Source organism: Rhyacophila brunnea, unplaced genomic scaffold (genome assembly GCF_057557595.1).
Source record: "Rhyacophila brunnea isolate RB1 unplaced genomic scaffold, BYU_Rbru_1.0 scaffold_13, whole genome shotgun sequence".
NCBI lineage: Eukaryota > Metazoa > Arthropoda > Insecta > Trichoptera > Rhyacophilidae > Rhyacophila > Rhyacophila brunnea.
Genome location: NW_028232785.1, coordinates 35770011 through 35797983, shown reverse-complemented (window position 1 = coordinate 35797983; position 27973 = coordinate 35770011). Strand labels below are relative to the sequence as shown.

The 27973-nt window shown below is 38.3% G+C and overlaps 2 protein-coding genes across 2 annotated transcripts in view; one reads left to right on the top strand and one right to left on the bottom strand.

Moving 5' to 3' along the window:
• The window catches only part of LOC147077393 (uncharacterized), a 555409-nt gene that overhangs the window by 114896 nt on the left and 412540 nt on the right, over window positions 1–27973 (bottom strand). The window lies entirely within an intron of this gene.
• LOC147077395 (uncharacterized) lies at window positions 66–13249 on the top strand. The gene is made up of 3 exons (XM_085941677.1): window positions 66–274; window positions 11632–11784; window positions 13109–13249. The coding sequence occupies exons 1-3, from the start codon at window positions 86–88 to the stop codon at window positions 13247–13249; spliced, it is 483 nt and encodes a 160-aa protein (XP_085797803.1). The 5' UTR covers window positions 66–85.

Genomic DNA, 27973 nt, shown 5'->3' with positions numbered 1-27973 from the left:
GGTAGACTGCAATAGCTTATTAGTCTATGGCATAGTCAGTGACATGCGACGGTGTTGTGAAGGTATTGACAGATTTTGATGTAAAATGTCGCATAAAATGGAAGTAAAAACCGAAACAATCGATGAAATATTGCCTGAAGAAACGGCTGAGTTAATCAGCGATAGCAAATGTCAAAGGATTGACCCAAATCACTTCAAGAGCGAAAGTCGATTTGACGTGTCAGTCAAACAGGAAAATATCGAGGATGACAGCAATATTATCCACTTCAAAGAGGTAAGTAGATTCCTAATAATTTCTTTAGGTTGTTGGCAAATGCGAAGTCGAATTCTAAACGGAAGTAAGCACGACTAGGTATTCTTCAAAATGAACAACAATTACTAATGTTATATTCAATAACATTCAGCTCGGACAGGTGAGAACCTACATCTATCTAGGACAACAAGTGTCTATAGATGGATGTATATTTGATGAAATTGTTCGCAGAGTAAAGCTAGGCTGTAGTGCTTTTGGCCACCTGAATAATGTCTTCAAAAGTGACCTTCCATTGTGCCTAAAGCGCGAAGTGTTCAACCAGTGTGTGCTTCCCGTAATCACATATGCGTGTGAAGCATGGGGCTAAGTAAAAGAGAGATTCAGAAACTTAGAGTAGCACAATGCGGTATGGAGAGGTGTCATGTCATGTTCTGTTTTGTCATATTCTGATTTGTCACTGTTCTGTTTTGTGTTGGTACTGAAAAACCACGTCGTTTTTTAGTACCATTTCATGTGTAGTGACGTCACTTGACCTTCCACAGCGGTCATCAACTTCTTTCCTACCATGTCCGATCCTAATAGGATCATATGGGTCTCCACTAGAGGTTTGTATTAACAGATTTTGTTTTTTAGGAGAAATGGATTTTGATGACAAATTATGTTTTGTTCTGCATGCGTCGTTTGCACAATTGTAAGGTAAACTGGGTATAATGTAATGTGATGAAATAATAGTAAAAGTAATAGTCAAAAGTATACACTCACTCGCCTTTACCCCGCAAGTTTGTAATAAAGTACTACCCACACCCACCTTTACAAACGACTAAACTCAGTCCTGGGTAAAGAATAGAGCAAAAATGAGACATAAAGTGTAACTGAATAATAGGGCGTGAAAATCTGATCTCTACGCGGTATGCCTTGGTACAATTCGTGCACTCGTGAATTCAATAATTTTAATTTGAGGGCGCCATTCCTGACATACTACCTACATATTGAAAAACAATATGTGTACTTGCCAGTCCCAGGATTCAACTTCAACCTTCTAAATAAACGTGACCATTTGTAAATCACGGTTTTACCACAACATAGTGCAATAAACCAATTTCATTTCATGTTGGCTACTTTCCACACTTTTTCCCTATTTTGTGAGGAATTTAATTACTACACGGAGCTCAATACGTGACATTTTTTTTTAAATAATCATCATAGAATTAAGATTGGAAGCAATTTAATAGAACAATCAAGTTGACATTGCACGAGAGTATACTTACATAAAAAAGCCATCTGCTCACGCACGAACTAAAATCTGACAAACTGGCCAGTGACATGCTTCGCACACGGCGATACCGAAAACTAATTATCTCATAAATACAAACCATATATGTATTAAAAGTAAAGATAGGCAACGATTTGGCTTCCTCATACAACTGAATGAAGCATGCCTTCACAGCCGATAACTCACGAGAAATGGCGACGTGATAAAAAAATGCAGGGCATCACGGAGGATTTACTTTGGTCACTGTAACGTACCCATATAACATAATGTTAACGTGGAAATTTCCCGCAAATTGATTACCAACCTGTTTCACCATACTTTTTCACCATACATGCCGGCTTCACCATACTTTCATATACCATGCCGCCCCTAGATACAAACTGTCAAACCCATTGTCTTACCTACTTCATTCTAAGTTTTTCCGTAATATCTTTACGGGAATATTCTGACAGCCTGTAATTATACTGACAAACAATCATAAGATACTGTAAGTCCCAAAGACTACGATGGGCGGGACATGTGGAGAGAATGCCTGAAGTTAGAGCGCCAAGGATCATGACAAAGTGGCTACCCCAACGGAAGAGTCCCAGAGGCCGTCCAAGAAGGAGATGGGCTGACGCCGTAGAAGTGGACTGGCTTCATATAGGAAAACCCGGTAACTGGAGAAATGTGAGAGACCGGAGTGAGTGGAGAGCGGTTGTGGAGGAGGCCAAATCGCGAACCGAATACTACAAGGTTCTAAGTGTTCGTCCTTGAAAAAGCAAACCCAACAATGAAGTAGTATACTAAGCTGCTTCATTGTTACTTTTGTTTCTCCAAGGACAAACACTTAGAACCTTGTAGTTCTCCACTCGCGAAATCCCACCCCAGGATGTAGCGCCGTGGAAGAAGAAGTATTTTTCAACATCTGCCATATATTTTAAATTGAAAATCGGTTCGCCCATCTTTAAGAGCATACTCCAGTGAAACGGCAAATAATTTTCCACTATAGGTGCGACGAAATTTCGGACTGGCTGCCAATCAAAGAGCGAAAGTCGAGCTGTCAACATGTGATGGCGTCGGGTAAATTAATTCTTAAATCGTGTAAATATGACTAGAAAACGTTACCCATTTACTTGAAAAAGAAAACATATCAATGAATATATAATTATTATTACGAATAGAACATGGTGTGTAAAATTCCCACCTCCGCTCCCGTTATGTATATGCAGCCACGTCATACGCGGCCGGCTAACATAACCCTTACGTGTGCCAGATCAAAGAATTTAAGCCCTCATTTTGTCCCGAGCAGAGCCGCACGGGACTGGTGATGCAACCTTTCACCGAAGTGCGAATGCATGATGTTAATTTATATGGCAACTATCAGAGTGACTTTAGTTTGAAGAGTCGCAAGGGAAGTCAAGAGTGTCCCGCCCCCCGTACGCTCTGGCGAATTTAGTAAAGGCCGCAAAATTGGCCTCGGTTGCCACCATGTCCGCGTGTCCTATTGGGCCCGAATGGGGTCGGACCCGGGCAAACAACTCCGCTCGTTCGGGGCCCATAAGTGGACAGTCCCACAGGACGTGCTCTGCGTCCTGCTGGTCGTGTCCACATGAGCAACCCGACCCATGTCCTGCCAAACCAAACCCCTGCAGTTTGGCCGCAAAGTTTCCATGGCCAGTCATGAATTGACTAGTCCAGTGGGTAGGCACCAGTCTCCTCGTCATGTGTCTCACCGAGACATCTGGAAAGTATAGAAAAGTCTGGCGGCCTTTAGAGGAGGCCATCCATCTCGCCTGCCATGCCGCATATGCGGTCTTGTAGACCAGCTCAGATACAGTTTTTCTGTAGCTCACTCCCTCCACTCTCGATGGCGGTGTCAGAGGGACACCGGCGAGAGTTGTATTGATCCTCCTCATAAGGAGAGTGATCGATCCTCTAATTTGAACGTGCAAGTCGAGGGGAAAGACCCCCGCAAGGACCGCCAGGGCATCCGAAGATGTGGTCCTATAGGCCTTAGTAAGGCCAATCAGAGCAGCCCTCTGTCCGCTAAGCAGAGCCCTCTTCACAATTGTCAGCGAGGCTTTGGTGTGCCACACGCTGGAGGCATAGCCAGCGATGCCCATGAATATAGCTTCGTAGGCGATTCTCAGGGCCCGAGGCTTTAGGCCCCAATTGTTGCCCGCCAGGCGAGCAACCTTCTGATAGGCTGAGTTGGCCTTAGCCACAATTACTTTAGCATGCTTCAAAAAGGTCTGCTTCTCGTCCAGAACGACCCCCAAGTAGGTCACCTCTCGAGAAAACCTTATAGCAGAGTCGCCGAAGCGCACTGCGGGTGATCGCTTATTTATGTTTATCCTTGAGCTGCCCTTTAGGAGGATAGCTTCCGTTTTGCTAGGTGCAAATGCAAGCTTATTAAGCTTACCCCAGTTAAGGATTCTCGATAATGCATCCTTAGCTACGCGCTCGAGTGTCGGACGGCTCGACGAGCCAACTAGTAAAAGAAGGTCATCAGCGTACGCGACGAGCGCGCAGCCCGGTGGCAGAGGTAACGTCAAAACATCGTCAAAAAGTATATTCCATAGCAAGGGGCCAAGCACGGAACCCTGCGGACACCCCATGGTGGTCTCCCTGTAAATCAATTCAGTGCTAGAGTCGTATATAACTTCCCTTTTATTAAAATAGCTTTGCACTAGGGCAAAGAGGTCCCCCGGGATCTGTCGGAGCCGAAGCTTAGATAGAATTAATGGCCACCATGCGGTGTCGAAGGCACCGGCTATGTCCAAAAAGAAGCCTGCCACAATAACTCCTTCTGAGTCCTCAACAAATTTCTGTGCAAATCTGATAGCGTCCTCAGTAGACTTGCCGGGTCTAAAGCCAAATTGCCTCTCCGAGATAGGGAAGATTCTCTCAAGGTGGTCCTCCAGTCTTCTGCTGATTAACCGCTCCAATATCTTACCCAGCACTGGCAGAAGAGTGATTGGACGGTACGCCTTTGGGTCATGCGGTGGTCGTGTGCTCATCTTAGGTATAATCCTAAGGAGACCCTTCTTCCAACAGTCCGGGAAGATGCCCCTGCTCATGCAGTCAGCATACAGCCCGACTATCTCATGAGGAGCTCGAAGCCACGCCCTTCTGGCAATCACATTGCTGATCCCATCAGGTCCGGGGGCTTTGCCCGCCCTGAGGCCATCAAAAATTAATCCCACCTCCGACTGGGTAAGCTCAGGAGAATGGTGAGTTTCCAACGGCAAGATTGCAGATAGTCTTAGTTGACAGGTTCTGTCATCTTCATGTGCCGTAGGTATGTCCTGTGGAATTAGAGCTTCCAGCAGTATGGATGCAGACTCTGCGCTGTCCATCGCAAAGGTGCCATCAAGGCGCCGCATAGCCGCCATGACTTTACCAGGCCTTGAGCCCAGCTTTATCACGCGGAAAGGCGGTCCCCACGGATCATAGCCCCCCATTTCAGAGACAAAATCCCGCCAGTGCTTTTTCTTGGCTTTATTTAACTCTTTTTTGATTTTTGCCCTTGCGGATTTATAAGCAATCTCCGTAGGTTCGTCATTTCTGGGTAAGTCGTTCTGAGATCTTCTAGCTCTTTGCAATTTTCTTTGGGCAAGTCTCATGGTCCTTCTCAAAGACGTCAATTTTGGTATCCACCATGGCGCAAGGTTGGGTGGCCTCAGAGAGGTTCTACCCAGCGTGGACTCCGCAGTTTGAGTAATGAACGCAGTCAAGTCATTGGCTCTTTGGTGGAGATCGTCAGCCGACATGGCAGAAGCCAGTCCACCAATTTTGACGTCAAAAGCATCCCAATTGACACCGCTCGTCCGAAAGCGCCTGGGAAGTAGTAGGCTCTCGGTTTGGCTCAATGGGGCCGCATCTCCCGCAACTCTGAACGAAAATGTGATCAGACGGTGATCGCTAGCCACCGCGTCCGTGTGGACCTGCCAGTCCACGGCGCGTCTGGCAACGCCACTGGATGTCAGAGTGACATCAATATGTGACTCACCATTTCTGGTGGAGAAAGTGGCCGGCCCGTTAGGCTCATTTAGCACCGTCAAATCAAAGGCGGCCAAGAGCTCCTCGAGTGGCTCAGGTTTGTCCTTGTTACGTCTGGGCCCAGAGGGGGCCCAGAGCAAGGAATGGACGTTAACGTCCGCCCCAACAATTATCTGCTTGCCTCTGCAAGCATATAAGATTTTCTCCAGTTGTTTTGTGCAATACAGGGTAGAAGAACTGTACTGAAAATACGCAGATATAACTACAATGGAGAGCCCCCTGTTATTAGCAATCTCCGCCACCGCGAAGAGCTCATTGGATAGATGCGAGAGATGCAACACAGTCAGTGCGGTGTCAATTACAAATATGCAAGCTAGAGATTTCGGGGTAGCTTGTATGATACGGCCACCGCTTAGGCCCCGATTGGGACCAAAGGCGTATGGCTCTTGTATCATAATTATGTCCGTATTCTGATCCCGAGCAACCTCAAGCAGCTCGGCAGATGTGGCTCGACCTCTGCCCACGTTTATCTGAGCGAAGGAGATCATTGCGGACAGTAATCAGTGCGGCTTCTTTCCTCCTCAATAGCGTGTAGGCGCGCGGGACAGTCGGGATCGGTGGCCAAGTGGCCGTTCGGCTTCTTGTAGCGCGTGCACGCAGGGCACTTGCCCGGTTCGTCAGCGGTGGGGCAGTCTGCTCTGTCATGCCCTTCTTTAGTGCAGTGGCCGCACGTTGTAACCTTAGCGTTGCAACCCTTAGCCATGTGTCCGTATAAGTAGCACTTTGCACACTTGAAAACTCCGCAAAAGTCACGCACAGGGAACGAATTCCACCCCATGAAAAGTCTGCCATCATTAAGCAGCGCCTCTCGAGCCTTTCCAGGGATCGACATTATCATATGACAACGTTCGGTCTTCGGTCCCGCCTTGTGGCTCAGTTTAGTTCCAGCGTAACCCTCAGATGCAAGGCCAGACGCCTCCTGGGTGTTGTTTATGATTGCCTCCTTGAGCTGCTCTTCTGTCGTCTCAATGGATACATTAAAAATTATGACGCGGGGAAGCTTTCTCCCCGCGACTTGGGCCTTTAAGCCGGCCTCAGTCAGCCCAGGGTCAGCCATGAGTCGCTTAGCCTCGTCGTCACTTTTGGGATGCACGATGATCCCGCCTCCCCGGATCTTGCGTACCCCGGTGATGTGCACTCCCAAAGTTTCAGGCACAATAGTTTTCATGACCGCTTCCTTTGTGGCAGTCGATTCTTGGCCCTCCTTAGTCGGATAAAACATCACCCCCGGCCTGGCGACAGTTTTCGGAGGAACTGGTGGCCATTCGGAGACTCTAGTTGGTTGAGCCTCTCTACGGGTTACGTCACTCCAAAGAGCCCTGGGAGGAGCATTAGAAGGAGCCTGGATGATGGCTCTCGTTAAGGAGGCACGATCCTTCACAATTGCCTTGTGTGCCTCCAGCTCTATCGCCATGGCCCACGTTTCAGTGATTGCCATCTCAAGCTCCTCGGCAACTGCGTTCACGGTTGCTCTGGCAATACGACTGTCCTTCTCGAGGGTGGCAAGCGCCCTTTTGATGGCAATCGTCGCCCTGGACGCACTCTCCTGAGACTCAGAGAGAATACTCAAAGCCACGGGACTGATCTCCTCGCAAGATGCTGAGGTTGAACCAGCCCTTGACTTAACGCCCTTGCCCCTTGAAGTGGTGGAAGCGCTCTGCTTGTCTTTCTCTTTTTCTTTCTCAGGCCTTTTATCCTTGACCTTGGGGGCCTGCTTTGGGTCACTAATACCCCCAGCCACGTCCGACTTCCGCTTCCTAGTGGACATTCCTTCCACTTGCATGGGGTCCCCTTTGTGGTTGACCATGGCGCTAGGTAACACTCGTCACACGTCACTCACTCAACCACAATTTATCGCACAATAAATATTATTGTTACAATACTTACGTAACTATTATTAAACGAATTAAAAGTCACAATTCCTGGGAAAGTCCAAGGGGAAAACACACAAAAGTTTCACAAATCGTATTCCAAGGGCAGGCGAAGGTATTAGTATAGAAACGGGATCAAAAACTTGTGAATAGCAGGGTCAAAATTGAAGATAACGAAAGCGAAATAATAGCGATGCAAAAACACGTCCGCACGGCTCGACAGTTCAGTCGCAACTTTACAAATAGAACAATAAACATAACACTAAATGGACGCATGTTGTATTTTTATGACAAATTATGTTTTGTTCTGCACGCGTCGTTTGCACAATCTTCGCGCCGCGCAGTCACGATCGTTTTAAATCAGCGATACTCAACCTGCGGCCCGCGGGCCACATGCGGCTCTTTAAGCTTGTAACAAGGGATGGAGTGATGAGGGGTAGGTATGAATAGAATCAGAAGGTTTTGATGCGTATAAAAGTAATTCCCCAAATTTATTATCCCTTAACACAAATTACAAATTCAATTTACAGCTTGTATAATACAAAGTTTATAAATTAGATTACGACGATAGTTTTTGTAATAAAAGTTATTTTAACGTTGAAGCGAGAAGCGTGTTATTAAGACGAGCGAATTTAAGGTACTGATTCTTGTTGGATTGCCACGTCTGTTTTTATATTGAAAGTAGACAAAGGAAATGCTATCCGTGGCGTGGGTAAGTTATTGCTGTTTTCGTTCCCACACTGCGGATCGCTTCCTGGAATTTTGTCTGCGAAATTTGATTAAGGTACAAACGTTATCAATCCAACAATGGATTTCTCACGACACAAAGACAGGAATGCACTGTTTACTCGTTCATTCCTGTGATGCGACAAATGACATCCAACACGTGAGTATTTCTTCGGCCGGTAGAAGACGATCATATGTCAGTTCGCACGGCCGCGTTTTGCTGATTATTAAAACATTAAATAAAATTTATTAAAATATTGTGATTATTAAAATGTTGTAATCTTTAGGTTTTCTTAACTGTCTTAACTGCTATTTACACATTTCACTGGTCTGCGGACTCCTTCCACCCTCAAGCTTTTATGTGCGGCCCGAAACACATTTATTATCAGGAATTTCGTATATCCTGAGATTCGTTTCGACTTTTTCGACACCCGAAGAGGATTGTCATTATGGTCCACATCAGATCTGGTATAAGAGTGTTGCTATTGCACACGATTAATTTAAAAAACACGCATAATTTTTTAAATCTCAAAAATGTTTTGTAAAAAAGGGGGGCTTTCATGATTTTTTTCGTCACACCAGTAGTGATGAGGCCCACGTTACTTTACAAATAAATGTATTTGGCCCGAAGAAAAAAAAGGTTGAGTATCATCGTTTTAGACAGAGCCCCGGTGAAGTATGGTCTTAACTTATGACGTCATGGCTTGTTATTTCTTGTTCAGTTCAGTGCTACCAATTTTGGTAAGAAAAGAAAATATGTTTTGTCATCGAATCCACTGATATTGGTATAGGTAAATCGTTTTACAGTGGCACCATGGGTACGGCAAATGCGGTTTGCAGTTGTAGTGGTATTGTTTGCTAGCATTGAAACAGGCATTGTCGCAAGCAATTCAATACACGCGCAAATCGCCTATGGTGCCACTGTAGAATGATTTACCTATACCTACCACTGTGTTATTGGTAACTCGAAACTGAGAGACTGAGGCTAGCATTTGTCGCGCTTCTTCGATTTCGCTTCGTTCGCGAGATTCCAGTCTTTCCGTTAGCGTGCCTCCATTGAAATACCTACATTATCTAGATACTGGAGTTTCACTCTCGTCTTTTTTGAGTATTCACGCGAGCGGGTGGCCTAACAATAGCACAATAAAAATCCCAATACTTGCTACTTTCACCACGATTCCGCGAGCTTATGGAATTCGTAAGTACTTATATCAAAATATTGTCCTTCATCATTTTAGTATTATTTTTTTATCAACGAATAAGGACATTGGTTTTTGAAAATGCTATCTGTATCTGTTTGTTATTTAGTAGCGAATACAAATGATTTTATCACCGCTGAATTCGGCGACGATCGTTGTGTTGCAAAGGCCTGATTACACCATCAGACTCGCAGATCCAACCAGATTCAATGATCGTGGCGAGCTATCATCGTCAATAAATTATAGCAATTAAACGGAATGGTTCGGTTACCAACTCGATCTTGTTGATGCTTGATTTGATTTCTTCTTAGTAAACCATTTCTTTTATTCCATGAATAATTGAGGCGTCTAATTACAAAAAGCGACAAGTCCACAATTCAATATTTTCGGGAAAGAACGTTTTTATGTTTCAAGCTTCAATTATTTGTTTTAACGTGAGATTATTTTTTTCCGTTGTATTCCATGTCGAAATTAGAACCAAATAGCAATTTGTTTCAGCCGATAAACTCTTAAATGTAATAAATATAGGCAAAATAAAATTAGACATGGCGCTACTTGTACCTCACATTTTAATTTATGCCGCATAAGGTACATATTTCCATGGCACTGTCATGAGTTTACCAGATGCTACAGCATGGAATACGCTCTTTTCAATATTGAACGTTCTCTTATTGGTTGACTTAAACACGCGCGAAATCAACCAAGCTTTTAATAATATGAAACACGAACTTGGCGCTTTTTGTAATAAATCGAGACTTAATTTTTTTTTTCGTAGGGTTATGTCGCGTTTTGGAATTTATAGATCAATACTCATTCAATTGTGTAAAATTATACAAAGAATACGTGCGTATTTTTTTCTCGATTTGACCAAATGTGGATTTATCGCTTTTTGGAATTAGACGCCTCAATTCACAATATTTTGAGAATGTTACATTCCATATATTGAACATACATCACATAGAAACACCTCAGATTTATATATACCCACTAGAAAAAATCATAGAAAAAAATACGAAACTCGACGGGATTTGAACCCGTATAACCATTGGTGTCGCGACAATCTGTGTATTAACCAGATTTTTGGTTGCCACCGCGTGTTCTTCCTTCTCTCCTCGATATTTTGGTAGTTCTCTAAGATAGATTTTCTCGTGATAATGGCCTCTGCAACGACCCCGATATGTCGAGGAAAGAATGAAGAAAAACACGCGATGGAAACCCAAAAATCTATTACGATAGTATGAAATCACTTGCCGAATGCAGTCATTCATTAGCTGCCACTGATTGCAGAAGAAAAAGCTTTTGTAGGCCTTCTCCAGCAGTTGGCTCGGCTCTTGCTGATCATAATAGGCGGCCACAGACGGACAGTTCTCGTAACAGGTTGAACATGGCACAGACAATAACTGTTCAATAACTGTACGTTAGTGGCCACACCACAGATCAGTTTAACTACCCCATTTAAATCTGTCGAACTGTCAACAGACGTGCCCATATACGTACAGTTATTGTCTGTGGCAGACCAAGTGTCAAAAACTGTGGAGGTTATGTTCGCGGAGATCATACACATGGGTACCTACCTGGTGTTAAACTAGTTTTATGTAGGGTATGTTGAACGATATTGATTTTGTTAGATTTATTATGATTACAATTTATTGTTTGTGTAAATATATGTCCAGATTCTTTTATTTTGAATAAATTAGTCATAGTATTAGCCATCATCGCCCTGTCATGGACATACATTGCACAACATGCAATTGCAAGTTGGCGTCTGTTTCCATGATACCTAGACATATTTTTGTATTTAAGTAGTGGAAAATATTGTTTGCCGTACTTAGTTGACACTTCACAATATTCGTAATTATATAATATGAGTAGCAAAAGAATACGCAACAAAAATAATATACTTCTTATCGACCGAACTTAGAAGATTATGACAGAACTGGCAAAATTTGCCGCCAAATCGCGCCAGCTACTCCTACTTTATGACACAGCTAGCTAACGTCACCCGAAAACTTTCGGTGAGTTGAAATTCCAACAGTTTTACAAAAACACGGGAGTGGGGGGTCGCTGGCTGTTTGAACATGGCACACATCTGACAGGTCGAAAACTGTCCGTCTATGGGCGCAGCATTAGCTACCAAAGATAACTGTACGGCCGCCATTACGTATTAACTGGCATGTTCAACCTCTTACGAAAACTGTAAGTATATGGCCGCCTAATGGTGATACTATTACATAATATTATTATTAATAATGATTTTATTTTCAGGAGAGTGAAAACGTTGTGATCAATATTAAGCATGAGAAAAATGATGAGGGAGTTCTCATGAAAGAAGAATTTGTTGAAAATGCAATCCACCAAATTTATGATGAATTAACTCAACCTGGCTGCTCTGATCTACAATACAAGCCATTAGACCAGGTACGTTTAATAACAAAGGCTGTTTTTTTAAGACCGATGGAACTTGTACAAAATAACACATGTTAACTCTAGATATTTTTTATTTGAAAGATATATAAATATACATGACATTAACTATTTAAAATTTTTTCGTACAATCTATAACCACCGCAGCTGCTTTAAACGAAAAAAAATCTGGGCGTCCAATTTATTTTTATATATTTATTATTTGCTCAGGCTAAGATGTTTGGTGGCCCCCCTACCTATCGCTCAGAATAAAGGCAGTGTGACGCACTGTAGTAAAGTTTTCCAAATGTTGTACGCGGTAAAATTAAGGTGTATTTTTAGAGATTTTTTGTATTTTTAATACCCATGTAAATCCATTTGAATTATGGAGTTGTCGAGTATCAGCACACAATTAAAAATTAGATGTTTTGAGCAAATTTCTGATTTGTGTTTATCTCAGTTATCTGGTCGACTCGTGACGCCGGGCCCTTCCTGAGCCCGGGCCCCAGGCTAGAGGGGTCATGAGTTTAATATTACGAATAATTTTAGCTTTCAATATGCCAATTGATGCTAGTTTATCAACATCAGTGACTTCAAGAGCCCCAAAGGAAATATTTCAGATGTGTCAAATTGCTTGACCTTGGAGGCCATTATTTGATAGATTCATCTAAAGAAATCATCTTTGTTAAATGAATTATAACTTCGAGGCCACATAAAACCTACGATTCATCCAACACTGTTATCCAAGCTATGTGGATAACAGGCACCGCTAGCTCAGGGTACTGGGTTTTCGCACTATCTCTCTGATGAATTCCAATCCTGTTACGGAAAGGATCATCGGAATCAATTGGTATCCGATGGACATTTCCACCATACCGCTGCAGCGGTTAATTGCGAGCATTGAAAACTAAACTCGAATTGGACGCCAAAGCCTTTTCTGTGAAAGAAAAGAACGTAAAAGAACATCATACTATTATAGGATACAATTAAATTAAATGAAACACCGTGATAATTTAACCTCACTGTATTTAATGACATTGTAATTAAAAGTCAATGGTACGAAATCGTAATAACAATTAATTACGAAGGTATAAAAATGGCGATATAACGCCGAAGTGAAATCACCATCGTTCATAAACGACGATGTTATAATACATAAACGAACATTTACGTTACACATAAGACGTATTATCGTCTGCAAACTAAGATATTAATACAATAAGTCCTCAGCAACTTAACCTAGCTTAAACCAAAATATCCACATGTGAGTGAGGTTATAATTAAAACAAATACTTAAAATTAATTAATAATAAAAAATGAAATTGAAATGTATTTACAGCCGCTTGGCGATTGTCAAGCGGGTCTCGCTCCTCCCACGTACTCTCGTACCCAAGGGTCAACCAGAAAAGGAATGGATTCGAACGAAATTCGATCGCCTGACATCGATTCCCCCCACCACTTATCAAACCCGGAAGCTTAAAGTGCCAACCGCAGGATTTTTGTGTTGCCCGCGAGAGAAAAACCTCTCCACTTATTACAATTGTTAATTAGCCCGTTGGTGACGTCTGCAACGTCACATCTTGTAAGTCGATAGTACAAGCGCTATCCTGTTTAAACCATCATCTCGTCCGGATGAATGTCATCCAAATTTTCAAATAAAAATTATTAAACATGATTCGCTAACGCGAGCTCCAGCCTCATTTTCGAAGAAATATTGTCCGATGATGCCACCAACGTGTAAACCGAACCAAAGACTGCTATTTTGTGGATGTAATGAAGTCTAGGGCCTCGTCAATATTGGTATCACATCACATGCGGCAATTTTCCATACCGACATACCCGATAAGCAAACATGAGCCAAATCGCTAAATGCAATTTCGCGTTATAATGCAATTTTAACTTTCACGAATCGACGACTGTTATTGATTATGTCAAATAACGTATGATATAATATGTGACATGTTGCTTTGCCAAACTATACTATGATAAATGTCTAAAAGTCATCGCAGTATTACAGATCGGTTTGACAGTTAACCCTTTCGTAAGTTCTATCTAAGAAATAAACACTGAATCTTTATGCTATTTAACTGTCAAATCACATGCGGCATCGAAGACCTGGAGGGCGATTCACGAATGAAGCAGTATTACCGGTTGCGCAACCTAAGCGCAAACCTACTACAACGAAGTATATCAAAAGTCGACCGGTGGTGTCGTGTACAGTATGCAATTTAACTATACACGCTTTGCCGGTAGAGGCGCTAGCAACATATTATTAAACGTCAAAAATTCGTACGTAGTGAACAGGCTGTTATTCTATTTTTTTCTATCTTTTACATAACTATTACCGCTGAAAGTATTAGTTTGTGTTAAAATTCTCACTTAAATATTTATTGTGATTTTGTAATACAGAAACACACATGTTTGTTTGCAGAATACAACGGAAATTCCGTGTTGTAATATTGTTATATTGTAGACGTAACTACCTTGTTTAAAGATTAATTGGCTACGTACTTCAACAATGAATGATTTAATCATGCAACGTTAACGGTACCTAAGTACTGATTAAATATGAAGTCATTACCAAAATGGATAAAAATGTTATTTAATTTCTATGAAATTCACAAACGATCCGTTTTGGCATGTTTACTTTCTATCTTACTCGAACGCATGGGCATGAGGTATAAGCATGCTGAATGCTTTCTCACTCGCACGTATCCATGTCGTTCGAAGCTCTATACACACAATATCTCCTGTAAAACTAAAAACTCTACGTGCTTCAATGGTGTTTTTCACTGCTTTAGTTCGTGAATTGCCCTTCTGGCAGTGAAAGTGGGATGCTTCGATCAAGTGCAGGCACACATCTTTGTTCTTTCCGAATATACGATGGCGATTGGAGATAACCAAATTGACTTCTGACCACTACACCAGTGAGTTTTGACAGGCCATGGTAGATTCATTGCCAAGCTCTTTGAGCTTGGACTTGTTCAGGTGGCGGAGAACTACAGGATGCAAACTATATCCTCTGGTTGAGCTTGTTCATATGGCGGAGAACTACAGGATGCAAACTACATCCTCTCAAAATGTCGAGGATGTGCTCCGAGAGGGAAGATATGCTTACGTTGGTCTAACCAGCTGTTGGGAACATCGGGCCGTCTGACCTGGTCGCAACAAAGGCCAATTATATTTAATTTAAAAAAAATTGCGGACGTGAAGATCTCTTCACAGAAATTTTGCTATCCGTATTGATTAGCTTCATTTATTGGTATATATGTTTATAAATTCCTTTTCTTTTTTTTTTTAATTATCCGTGCCTTTCTCTACCAAAGCACTTTGTATTATAGTAAAATTATTAAAATTAGCCAAAGATCACTTGAGAGCGTGGCGACCGTGGTCTTGGATATCTACTCTAGATACATTACCAATGCGGAAATTTGCTGATGCTTCACACCAAACGTAGGCCATTGCGATACGCTCGATTTAAATCGAGTGTGGTCTGGGTCGGATTGGTTTGGATGTATCCATGTTTATGTTCTCAAAACTGATTTTATAGATGCTGAGCGTACACTTCTTCGGCCATATCCGCCCCTTAGTTAAAGCATATAGATACCACGAAGCGCCTCCAAGAATTCCTGTCATTCGCCAGTCATCTTGCATCATTCCATATCAAACCAGCATCCCGTAGCTCCGCCGTATAGACTCTATAGATAGTATTTATCGGCCTTCCGGGACACCAAAATCCGGTTGGCTTTAAGAACAGGCAAGCAGGTTGAAATTTTCTTCTGGCGTCCGCCACACGTGGCCGAGCCAGGTCGAATTTCGCCTCTTCACTCTCAGTATGATGAGAGCCTCTTATCTCCTCGTTGCTCCTAAAGTTATACCACCGCACACCCAGTATCAGTCACAAACAACTGTTTTCGAAGCTCAGTATACGGTTGCTTTGAACCTTCATAAGGTGCCATGATTCGCTACCGTTAAGCAGCACCGTCAGAATGCAAGCGTCGAATTGGCGGCATTTGTTTTTATAGATTTTATAGATTTTTTATAGACTACAATATCGTTGAACTGAATGTACCACTCTATTCTGTTTGTAGATTTCTTCTCGGCAATGTTTCCCTTATAAACCACTGGACATATTTAAAAAAGAGACAGTAGTTGACAATATCCTGGCCAATCACAACATAGCAGATGCAACCAACAAAATGGAAAATATGATACAGCATTCAGAGATAACTATAAATAAACAAAATATTAAACAGGAAGTTCAGAAACTATGCTTGCCAAAGGAGGTTCGAATTGTGTTGAGAAGAGTTACATATTTTCCACGTAACTTTATTTGCAATGATTGTTGTGGAGTGTTTAAATCTGTAAATCATCTGAATAGTCACTATGTTTCATGCAAAAAGTCTCAGCATATTCAGTCATACAAGACACATACTGGTGGAAAACAATACGAATGTAATGTTCGCTCGAATAAAATCTCCCAGCGTGGTAGAACCAAGGTATTTATTGGTGTAAAACCACATAAGTGGGATGTGTGTTTTAAAAAATTTCAGCTGATTGGAAGTCTCAAACGACATAAAACTACGCATACTGATGAAAAACCACATCAATGCGATGTGTGTTTGAAAAAGTTCATCAAAAATAATGATCTCAAATTACATAAAATGACACATACTGGTGAAAAACCACATCAATGCGATGTGTGTTTTAAAAAATTTCTGCAAATTACTAATCTCAAAAGACATAAAATGACACACACCGGGAAAAAACCACATCAGTGCGATATGTGTTCTAAAAAATTTCTAGAAATTGGGAATCTAAAAAGACATAAAATGAAACACACTGCTCAAAAACCACATCAATGCAAAGTATGTTTCAAAAAATTTCAGTCAATTGGTCATTTCAAAAGACACGAAATAACACATGGTGCTGAAAAACTTCATCAATGCGATGTGTGTTTTAAAAAGTTCATAGCAAATGCTCATCTCAAAAAACATAAAATGATACACACTGGCGAAAAACCACATAAATGCGATGTCTGTTTTAAATCATTCAGACAAATCAGTCATATCAAAATACATAGAATGATACATACTGGTGAAAAACCACACCAATGCGAAGTGTGTTCTAAAAAATTTCTAGAAATCGGTAAACTGAAGAAACATAAAATGACACATACCGGGGAAAAACCACATCAATGCGATATGTGCTCTAAAAAATTTCTAGAAATTGGTAATCTCAAAAGACATAAAATGAAACACACTGCTCAAAAAACACATCAATGCAAATTATGTTTCAAAAAATTTCAGTTAATTGGTTATTTAAAAAGACACGAAATAACACATAGTACTGAAAAACCTCATCAATGCGATTTGTGTTTTAAAAAGTTCACAACAAATGCTCATCTCAAAAAACATAGAATGATACATACTGGTGAAAAACTACACCAATGCGATGTGTGTTCTAAAAAATTTCTAGAAATCGGTAAACTGAAGAAACATAAAATCACACATACTGGTGAAAAACCACATCAATGCGATGTGTGTTTTAAAAAATTTCTGCGAATTAGTGTTCTCAAAGATCATAAAATGACACATACCGGTGAAAAACCACATCAATGCGACACAAAAATAGTGATCTCAAAAAACATAAAATGACACATACTGGTGAAAAACCATATCAATGCGATGTGTGTTTAAAAAACTTTCTGCAAATTACTCATCTCAAAAGACATAAAATGACACATACCGGGGAAAAACCACATCAGTGCGATGTGTGTTCTAAAAGATTTCTAGAAATTGGTAATCTCAAAACACATAAAATGAAACACAACGCTCAAAAACCACATCAATGCAAAGTATGTTTCAAAAAATTTCAGTCAAATGCTCATCTCAAAAGACACGAAATAACACACAATGCTGAAAAACCTCATCAATGCGATGTGTGTTTTAAAAAGTTCGTAGCAAATGCTCAACTCAAAAAACATAAAATGATACACACTGGCGAAAAACCACATAAATGCGGTCTGTTTTAAATCGTTCAAACAAATCAGTCATATCAAAATACATAGAATGACACACACTGGTGAAAAATGACACTAATGCGATGTGTGTTCTAAAAAAATTCTAGAAATCGGTAAACTGAAGAAACATAAAATGACACATACTGGTGAAAGACCACATCAATGCGATGTGTATTTTAAAAAAATCACATGAAGTTGTAATCTTAAAATACATAAAATGACTCATACTGGTTTTCAACAATAATGCGATGTTGCGTTTTAAAAAATATCTGCAAATTGGTTATTTAAAAACATGAATTGACAAAATAGGTAAAAACGACACCAATGTGGTGTGTTTTTAAAAATGTGGTGTGTTTTCTCAAAATACATAAATTGAGATATACATACAAGGAATCTAGTTTGCCATTAATTTCTAACATTTAATAAATATCGCAACTAGAAACAACTTGGCCACCCTTGCTTTAATTTTAATGATATTTTATAATAATCTTATACTACTACTCTGATATTACAACGTTTTTATTTGCTCGTATTCTTGTTTGTCCGGTGGTTGTTTGTCCAGTACAAATTATGCAATCGATTTTAACTAACTTCCCGACTAGATAGACATTTGAAACTTTTAGAATATATCAGAACACGATGCCAATGCATTTTTTTTAATACGTTTTTAATACGCCATCTTTGAGCTGAATTGAATTCATTTTCAGTTAATTCTGTTTTGTATGGAAAGTTATTTCAAAAAAATCCGTAAAAATAAAAAGACTATTATTGGTTGCTAAGTGGATTCTAGCAACTAAATTATTAATATATACGTGCGTTACTATGGAAATCAAAATAACATTTCAGTATTCTATATTTTGTTTGTTTGCTTTTTATTTTCTTCATATCAAGTACAAGTTTGAGCATATTGAGCATAATAGTTCAACAGAAAATTTAAAAACGTTGTATATAAAAATTTCTTTTTATCTTGTAATTATTTAATAATAAGTTATGATAAAGCCTTAAACCTGTATGTGGCATAATTTTAATTTTCTTGAAATTTCATTAGTGACTAAGTATTATAGTATGTAATTTGTTTTTACTATATTAATTGATTTTCATAATTTAAAAAATATATTTGGCTACAAACTAATTTAAACATCTTACGCCGTGTACCCATTTACGAGTCGTGACTGTGACCGACGAGGATTCAGTAACTTGTACATGTGGACGACAAATAATTATTTCGCATCTAGAGATGGTTTCAATATCTGAAATAAACAGTTACAGTTACGGCTCGCAAATGAGTCGTCGGTTTACGCTTATAAATGCCATAATAAATAAACTGCTTTATAATTATTGTTCATTGATTAAGTTTTGAATCCAATTTTTAAAACATCCACAAATAGACCATTCCGTTTCGAGAGAAACAACTCGGCAGCCTTCGTAGTGCAGTGCTAATCTTTTATCTGGAAAGTTTTTATTTAATTTATAATCCGAGAACGCTGAGTTCGTTTCCAAGTGAGGTCACAATATTATTTAAGTGGTTTTCTTAATGCCTGGGTGTTTGTGATTGTTTCGCTTCTATTTATGACCACACTTCTGTTTTCAAGCCTCATGACCTGTTGTAGTGTCAGCAGTGGCATCTCTAGACAGAAGGCCGCCCCTAGGCTGCGCCAAAATGCCACCTCAATCTTCATACAGTATTTTTTATCATCCTTCCATGACTTAAATATCTAAGAAATATGTTGTATTGATACATTACTAACAAAATATATAATATACACTATATAACAAGCCAAACAACAATTACACTCGACATACATACAATAATACATCAAGCTTCCTCTCAAACATGAATGTCAATCAATGAATCGTAGAAAAGTCTATTAATATAATAAACCATGCTGCGTGGGGTCTCATTTCTCTGAGAAGCAAAACCGTAATTTAGTATTATTTTATATTTCAGCTGAAGCAGTGCTTCGTCCACACCCAGAGAAGAATACAGAAATATTTTTACAGTGGGTACCTACGACTCAGCGGTGGCCATAAAAAAGAATTAGATGCGACTTTTATATGTACCTATGCATCGTCGGATATGTGATTTTCATTTTGTGAGTAATATTTTTAAATAATGTACCTACATAACGCAGTAGTTGGGACTTGCATGGCGGATACGCATAGCCAGTTGAAAGAAAGTGGCGAATCTGCCTGAAATAATACTAATTACACGGCGACGCAGGGCATTTTTGACGTTTACCTTTTTTACAACCTGTTAAATGGCACCATACATTGACAACATCGCGTCTCGCTTACGCTCGAAGAATGAGATTAGCGGGACAGTCAGCACTTTTAGGTGTAAACGGTTATTATTGGGATATTTTAGTTTACACACTATCTTCGACCATGTCCAATCCTAATAGGATCATATGGGCCTCCACAGGGTGGAGGTTTGTATTAACAGAAGTTGTTTTTACGAGAAATGGATATCAGCCACTTGCTCAACTTATTAGGTCCATACTCCAACTCATACACAAATTGAAAAAAAAATGTGTACTTGTCAGACTCAGGATTCGAACCTGGGACCCACAACACTATAGGCTGACGCTTAAGCCGCGCGGCCAACGTGGATGTACTATTGGTGCCGGTAAATCCATGCACAGCTATAATGTTATATACTCGTGTGATCCATTCTGTATACACAAGTTATAATGAATCTGTGGACACAAACTTTATTTCAATTCTCCTCGATTTGTTAGGTATGGTAAACTGTTCTTCAACGATTACTAACGATGGTGAATATTGCACGATTTCAGCTGAACGTGCAGAATCGCCAGGAACCCTAACGATGCAGCAAGAGCCTCAGTTGGAGACGTCTAGCACTTCTGCTGTTCAGAAAGAGAAGCGTGAGTAATTTTTAAGTTTTTAGTTGCCTTGAAGTACATAATTACTAGTGCTGATTGACACAAATCGATCCTATCCACACAACTAAAAAATATCAATACTTACCTACATCAATTGGTAGGTTCACAAGGTGCTAAATTGACTGGAACCGACTTGCAAGAATAAGAATTAAATTATAATGTATACACATTACATTTGGTGTTCTCAAAAACATCATAGCTCTTGTTTTAAATTAATTAAATGGGTAACAATTTTTTATGTGACTTCTGGCTTTACAGCCATTTTATACTGATCTGATTATAAGTAATGGGCCGTTACCATGACTAACTATACAGAACTGAAAAATAAAACATATACTGTAATAATTATAAGTAAATAATACATTGTTTTATGATGTTTCAGATAAAACATATGGCTGCATCTTAACGCGTCTTGGGGTCCCTTGTGTTGATCAACTCACCCCCAAGGCAGAATACTTTCTCTGATATTTTAAAGCAAATACGCTTGTGTTGGGTTATAAAATAACCTCTGAAGATTGGATAAATAAATATACATAATAATATATCAATCGCTAAACCCGCTCTAGATGTTTACGTAGTGAATGACAGACTAATCTTGTAATTAAATGATAATTTAATTTATAATTTAATTTAGAACAATATAGCCATTTTTCTATGCCGATAAACCCGTGACGATAACATGCAATTAATAATACTTAAGTACATACCAAATTAATTATATAATTTTCAACCGGCTGTATAATTATTATAATATGTCTGTATCATCATTGTTAAACTGTTGAAATTTGAATTATGACGACTAAATCCTAATTGAATTATGATTTTTAAAAGCTATTGATCAGAGAACAATAATCAGTTTTTTGGAGTAATTGAAATAATTTAAAATCTTAACGTAATTCACAAATTTCATTGTACTTATAATATATTCGTCGATGAAACTAGAAAAAAGTGACTCCATTTTAATCGAAAATTGACTTTCAATGTCATCTAGTGGCCGTTGTTAATATTTACCCGTCTTGCAAATGATGTAATTCTATAAAAAAATCTAACATTGTTAAACCATGGATGATTAAACTCCATAACCATTTATGTTTGTATATATTTCTATAATAACCATGATGTTTTTGTCTCCTGCAAAACTTGTGTACGTTCTCAATTTTAACTCGACTCTTAATACAGTTGTACCTAGATGCTTTTAAAAATAAGTTGATAATTAAGAATTTTTGGGTTTATATACATTTTGTGGAAACATTTTATTTACAAACATTGTACAGCAAAGAACTAATATTTATCTAAAAAGATATGTAACCAATTTACAGTAATTTATTTTGAATTGTCTTTTTCTTAATTTATGCTAATGCAGGCGCAGGCGAGCGAAAAGTCTGAGGACAATGAATCATCCGATTTGTCTATGCTTCGCTATTGACTAACAGACGAGTAAAATGGTCGAGCTTTTACAGTTGAGATAGTTAAAACAAATCGTAATGTCGATCGTAATCGATAATCGTAAAGAATTCTGTTATTTATATGTGGATTTGCATAAAATAATATAGCAGTGAGAATAACACAAGTTTTACGTTTCCTTTTAAGAATATCATACATCCAAATTTTTAATAAAATTGATTAATTTCTCATTTTCTGATATCTAAATTAACAAATTAATCAATAAAAATGTTTAAAATAATTACAGCTTTTTTCAGTTCAAATCATTGCATATTATTAATGTCAAAATATTGAATTTACGTAGTGAGTGACAAACGAATCTTGTAATTAAATGGTGATTTAATTTATAATTTCTATTTAAAATAATACTGCTATTTTTTTAAGCCAATAAACCCTTAAATGCAATATAAATTAAACATTGGCATTTTCAATAATCGGTTTTTTCGGTTATTGAGGTTTTAAGCAAACAAACTAATGAAAAATAGTAATTTATCTCTGCTAATACACAATCATTAATTCTGAGAATTTAAAATATAATCTTTTCATGACGATAACATGCAATTAATAATACTTAAGTACATACCAAATTAATTGTATAATTTCCAACCAGCTGTATAATTATTATGTCTGTATAATCATTATTCAACTGTTGAAATTGGGATTCTGACGACTAAATCCTAATTGAATTATGATCATTAAATGCTGTTGATCAGAAAACAATAATCAGTTTTTTGAATTAATCGAAATATGTAAAATCCTAATGTAATTCACAATTTCATTGTATTTGATAAAATTTGTATTTGTCATGGTTTTGTTAATAAATTCTTTGTATTTCACTTTCTGTAATCGCTATGTAATATTATATACCATGTCTGGAATATTATTCATTTATAATGCTATGTTATATTATTTTTTGTTGTACATTTATATTTCTGCAATAAAAATAATGCTTACTTATATCAATTTTTTGACTTTTTATTATCATATGATATATCGTAATATTATTACAATGCACCAGATTATTAAAAAAAAAAGCCTGCCAGCTAATCCAAGTTGTAAGAGAGAGACAAAATATTACTTTAGAGAGAGACAACTTTGAACCACTTGGTATAAATGAGTGGCGGATCTGTAAAAGTATATTATGCCAGCGCTCCATTGGCGAGCCAAAAGTCCGAGGACAATATGTCTTCAGATTTTTCTACGTTCTGCTACTGGCTAACAGACGTTCAACGAAACGAGGTATATTATTAATTTGACGAGTAAAACCGTCGACTTTGACAGCATAGATAATATACGTAAATTTGACAGTTAAATCGTGATGGCGTTAAATGATACCGACGTTTTGTGTTTTTTGGGTTATTGGGTGGCAGATAATCTAATAACGAAGCAAAGGGTACACAAATACTAGGTGAAACATTGGATAAGGAAACGAACGACATTATCCCACACAAATTTAATACGAGAATTGCGTTTGCAACCGAGCGATTGCCGCAATTATTTGCGAATGTCGGAGGATGTATACACAGAACTGTATAATTTGGTCTCCCCATTAATTAAAAAAAAAATACTATTATGAGGGAAGCTATTTCTCCTCATGATAGATTATGTGCAACCCTGCGATTTTTGGCTGCCGGCGGAACGTTCACTGACTAGCATTATAGAACTGCGATTGGAAGACAAACTCTGGGCAAGATAATTCCCGAAACTTGCCGTCATCATTGACGTTTTGAAAGGAGAATATTTCAAGGTGTGTATTATATTATACGTCATCTAATAAAGTTGGGCAAATTTACAAATATATAATTATTAACAAGTAGACATCGGTTGGTCTTATAAAGTAAACGTTTAGTGGATTGTTTTACCTATATAACTCATAGAAGGCAACAGCATAAGAATGACAGACAAGATGCATTTGAGATAGGTATATATATAGTCACAAATAAGGCCATCGTTGACATGCTAAATATTCAATAGACCGTCAGAATTCTGTACCTAGCCAGGACTCTCCATATAGGCTGTAAGCAAGCTACTTAATTATTCCTGTTGAATGTATTGTAATACTAGTCATATTCTTAGAAAAGCATGCATGGAATTGGATTTCTAAATGAGGCCACATAATAATATAGGTATGCTAACATAGCCTAAATACTTACCATTTGTTGTATCGCTTAAGCCTTAAGGTTTATAGGCATAAAAAACAAACAAAAAAACAAATATTTTTACAAGATATTTATTCACACGAAAAACATTAATTTATTATACCGGGTTTTGTACATTTTTGCTTAATATACGATAAACTGGTTGAGTATGAACAGTAGTTGCTGGCATTATTTTGTCACTTTGTCCCATAAAGGCAACTTCATGCATCAGCTTCTCGGCCAGCAATCTTTGTCCCTGTGACATCGATCGTAGTTTCATGGCCATCATTTTGCCAAAAACATCAAATTCATCTTCAGTCTTGCTTAGTTTGTCGGTGATTAATTCTAACACTTTGTTGGCGCTATCATTCGATTTTTTTCGTTTGAACGATGGGGGTTCTGGTGCTCTATTGCGATTCGACCTTGGAGTAGTCGACAACGTTGATGTTGAAGGCGAATATTCTATCTGTAAATAAAATATTGATTATTTTTTGTTGCAGTTCCCTGATACGCACGAAGAAATGGAGACGATTGCAGAAGAATTTAATAGTAAATGGCAATTTCCAAATTGCCTGGGCGCAGTTGATGGGAAACACATTGCAATCGTGCCACCTGCAGGCGCCGGCTCCCACTTTTATAATTACAAACATTTCCACAGCATTGTTTTGATGGCGATTGCAAATGCTAATTATGAATTTATTTATGTTGATGTTGGAACAAATGGACGTATTTCTGATGGAGGCGTACTGAGAAAATCTGATTTTTTGAAACGTTTAGACGAAGGCAGATTAAAAATACCTGCACCAAAAAAACCTACTGCTAATTCTGATGCACTGCCATTTGTTTATATTGGCGATGAAGCCTTTGCATTACGTAACGAGTTCTTAAAGCCGTATTCACAAAGGCAATTAAATCACAGTAAAATAATATATAATTATCGGACATGCAGAGCCAGGCGAATTATAGAAAATGTTTTTGGCATTTTAGCTGCTAGATTCCGCATTTTTCAAGCTCCAATAAACATGAAAATTGAAAATATCAATACAGTTGTATTAGCTTGCTGTGTGCTGCACAACTTTCTTCGTCGCAAATCAACACATTCTTATAAATACTCCTTCTCATGACCTTGATAGGGAAAAACCTGAAACAGGTTTAATAGAGCTCGGACTGAGGTCACAGGACACCTTAGCGCTTTTGGAAGCAACGACTAATCGGAACTCGACTGCCAATGCTAAGAAAGCGCGAGGAGATTTTGAAAAATATTTTAATACTACCGGGTGTCACATGGCAAGAAAGTATGATAAGCAATAGATAAATTAAACCAATGTAACAATTTAGTTTAAATGTTTTACCTCAATACAATCTTCGTTGTTTAACGAGTTGGAGTAACTCTCATCAGGAGACATGTTTTCCAAATCGTCCGCCATGCTGGATATTGAGCTCGATTCTGTAAAACAAAATGTAAATTGTTAAAAAACAACATAATACTCAAACTTGTTTTTTATTATCTCTCCCCTAAGTACCCATTCCTACATACGGTTAATATTGATATGTTTATTTATATTGGTATAATTGGTGTAATCCAGTATATCGGGTATTTTCAAAATGTGTTTTCCGCTGTATTCCTCATAACCAAACTGTACCATTAATTTTGATTGATGATTGACGATTTATTGATTGTCTCTGAAGGAACCTAACTCGAGCGATTTTTGATTTCATGATCATTTCTTTTCTTCTTCTTTCGACCATGTCCGATCATCATATAGACCTCCACGGTGTGGAGGTTTGTATTGACAGATTTTGTTTTTACGAGAAATGGATGTCAGCCACTTACTCAACATATTAGGTCCATACTCTGACTCATACACAAATTGAAATTCAATGTGTACTTGTCAGACCCAGGATTTGAACCTGGGACCCGACCACGACTCAATAAGCCAACGCTTAAGCCGCGCTTCCACCGCCATGATCGTACCTATATATTATTATTTCTTACCTACCTCAGCAAAGAATAAGTAATTTTATTGTGACTAGAAATGATTCATAGCTGTATGTTTTAATTGCTTAATAGTAGCTAATCTAATGCAATGTCACTTTCAGAGCTACGACAATGTCATAGTCTGCACGTGTATAATAAATAGCTTTAAAGCATTCCCTCGTACCTATATATTATTATTATTTATTACCTACCTCAGCAAAGAATAAGTAATTTTATTGTGACTAGAAATGATTCATAGCTGTATGTTTTAATTGCTTAATAGTAGTCACTTTAATGTCACTTTCAGAGCTACGACAATGTCATAGTCTGCACGTGTATAAGAAATAGCTTTAAAGCATTCCCTCGTACCTATATATTATTATTATTTATTATCTACCTCAGCAAAGAATAAGTAATTTTATTGTGACTAGAAATGATTCATAGCTGTATGTTTTAATTGCTTAATAGTACCTAGCTAATCTAATGCAATGTCACTTTCAGAGCTACGACAATGTCATAGTCTGCACGTGTATAATAAATACCTAGCTTTAAAGCATTCCCTCGTACCTATATATTATTATTATTTATTACCTACCTCAGCAAAGAATAAGTAATTTTATTGTGACTAGAAATGATTCATAGCTGTATGTTTTAATTGCTTAATAGTAGCTAATCTAATGCAATGTCACTTTCAGAGCTACGACAATGTCATAGTCTGCACGTGTATAAGAAATAGCTTTAAAGCATTCCCTCGTACCTATATATTATTATTATTTATTACCTACCTCAGCAAAGAATAAGTAATTTTATTGTGACTAGAAATGATTCATAGCTGTATGTTTTAATTGCTTAATAGTACCTAGCTAATCTAATGCAATGTCACTTTCAGAGCTACGACAATGTCATAGTCTGCACGTGTATAATAAATAGCTTTAAAGCATTCCCTCGTACCTATATATTATTATTATTTATTACCTACCTCAGCAAAGAATAAGTAATTTTATTGTGACTAGAAATGATTCATAGCTGTAGGTATGTTTTAAATGCTTAATAGTAGCTAATCTAATGCAATGTCACTTTCAGAGCTACGACAATGTCATAGTCTGCACGTGTATAAGAAATAGCTTTAAAGCATTCCCTCGTACCTATATATTATTATTATTTATTACCTACCTCAGCAAAGAATAAGTAATTTTATTGTGACTAGAAATGATTCATAGCTGTATGTTTTAATTGCTTAATAATACCTAGCTAATCTAATGCAATGTCACTTTCAGAGCTACCTACGACAATGTCATAGTCTGCACGTGTATAATAAATAGCTTTAAAGCACACCCTCGTACCTATATATTGCGAGGAGGTGTGTGTGAGTGAAGATGAGGTAGGTAGATGGACTTCAATGGATCGAAGGTAGATGCGTGTTTGAGTAAATATCAGTTTATTCTCCTCAACAATACTTGAAAGAATTCTTACAGACAATATATTTAGAATTAAGATTAAATTGATAAAGTAAAATTATAGAGGCGTGTTGCTATGAGAAAAGTTGAACTGAATGCGACGAGCAGAGATTCGACTATATGTGGCAAAGATTTGACGACGTGTGTTTTTAGATTCGCCCCGCTTTGAGCTTTTATGAAATTATAACAAAGAAAGGTTATCTGAGGTCAGGATGTTGACCCGATGACCACATGTCACTTGTTTACTGTGAGTTTACTAAGTA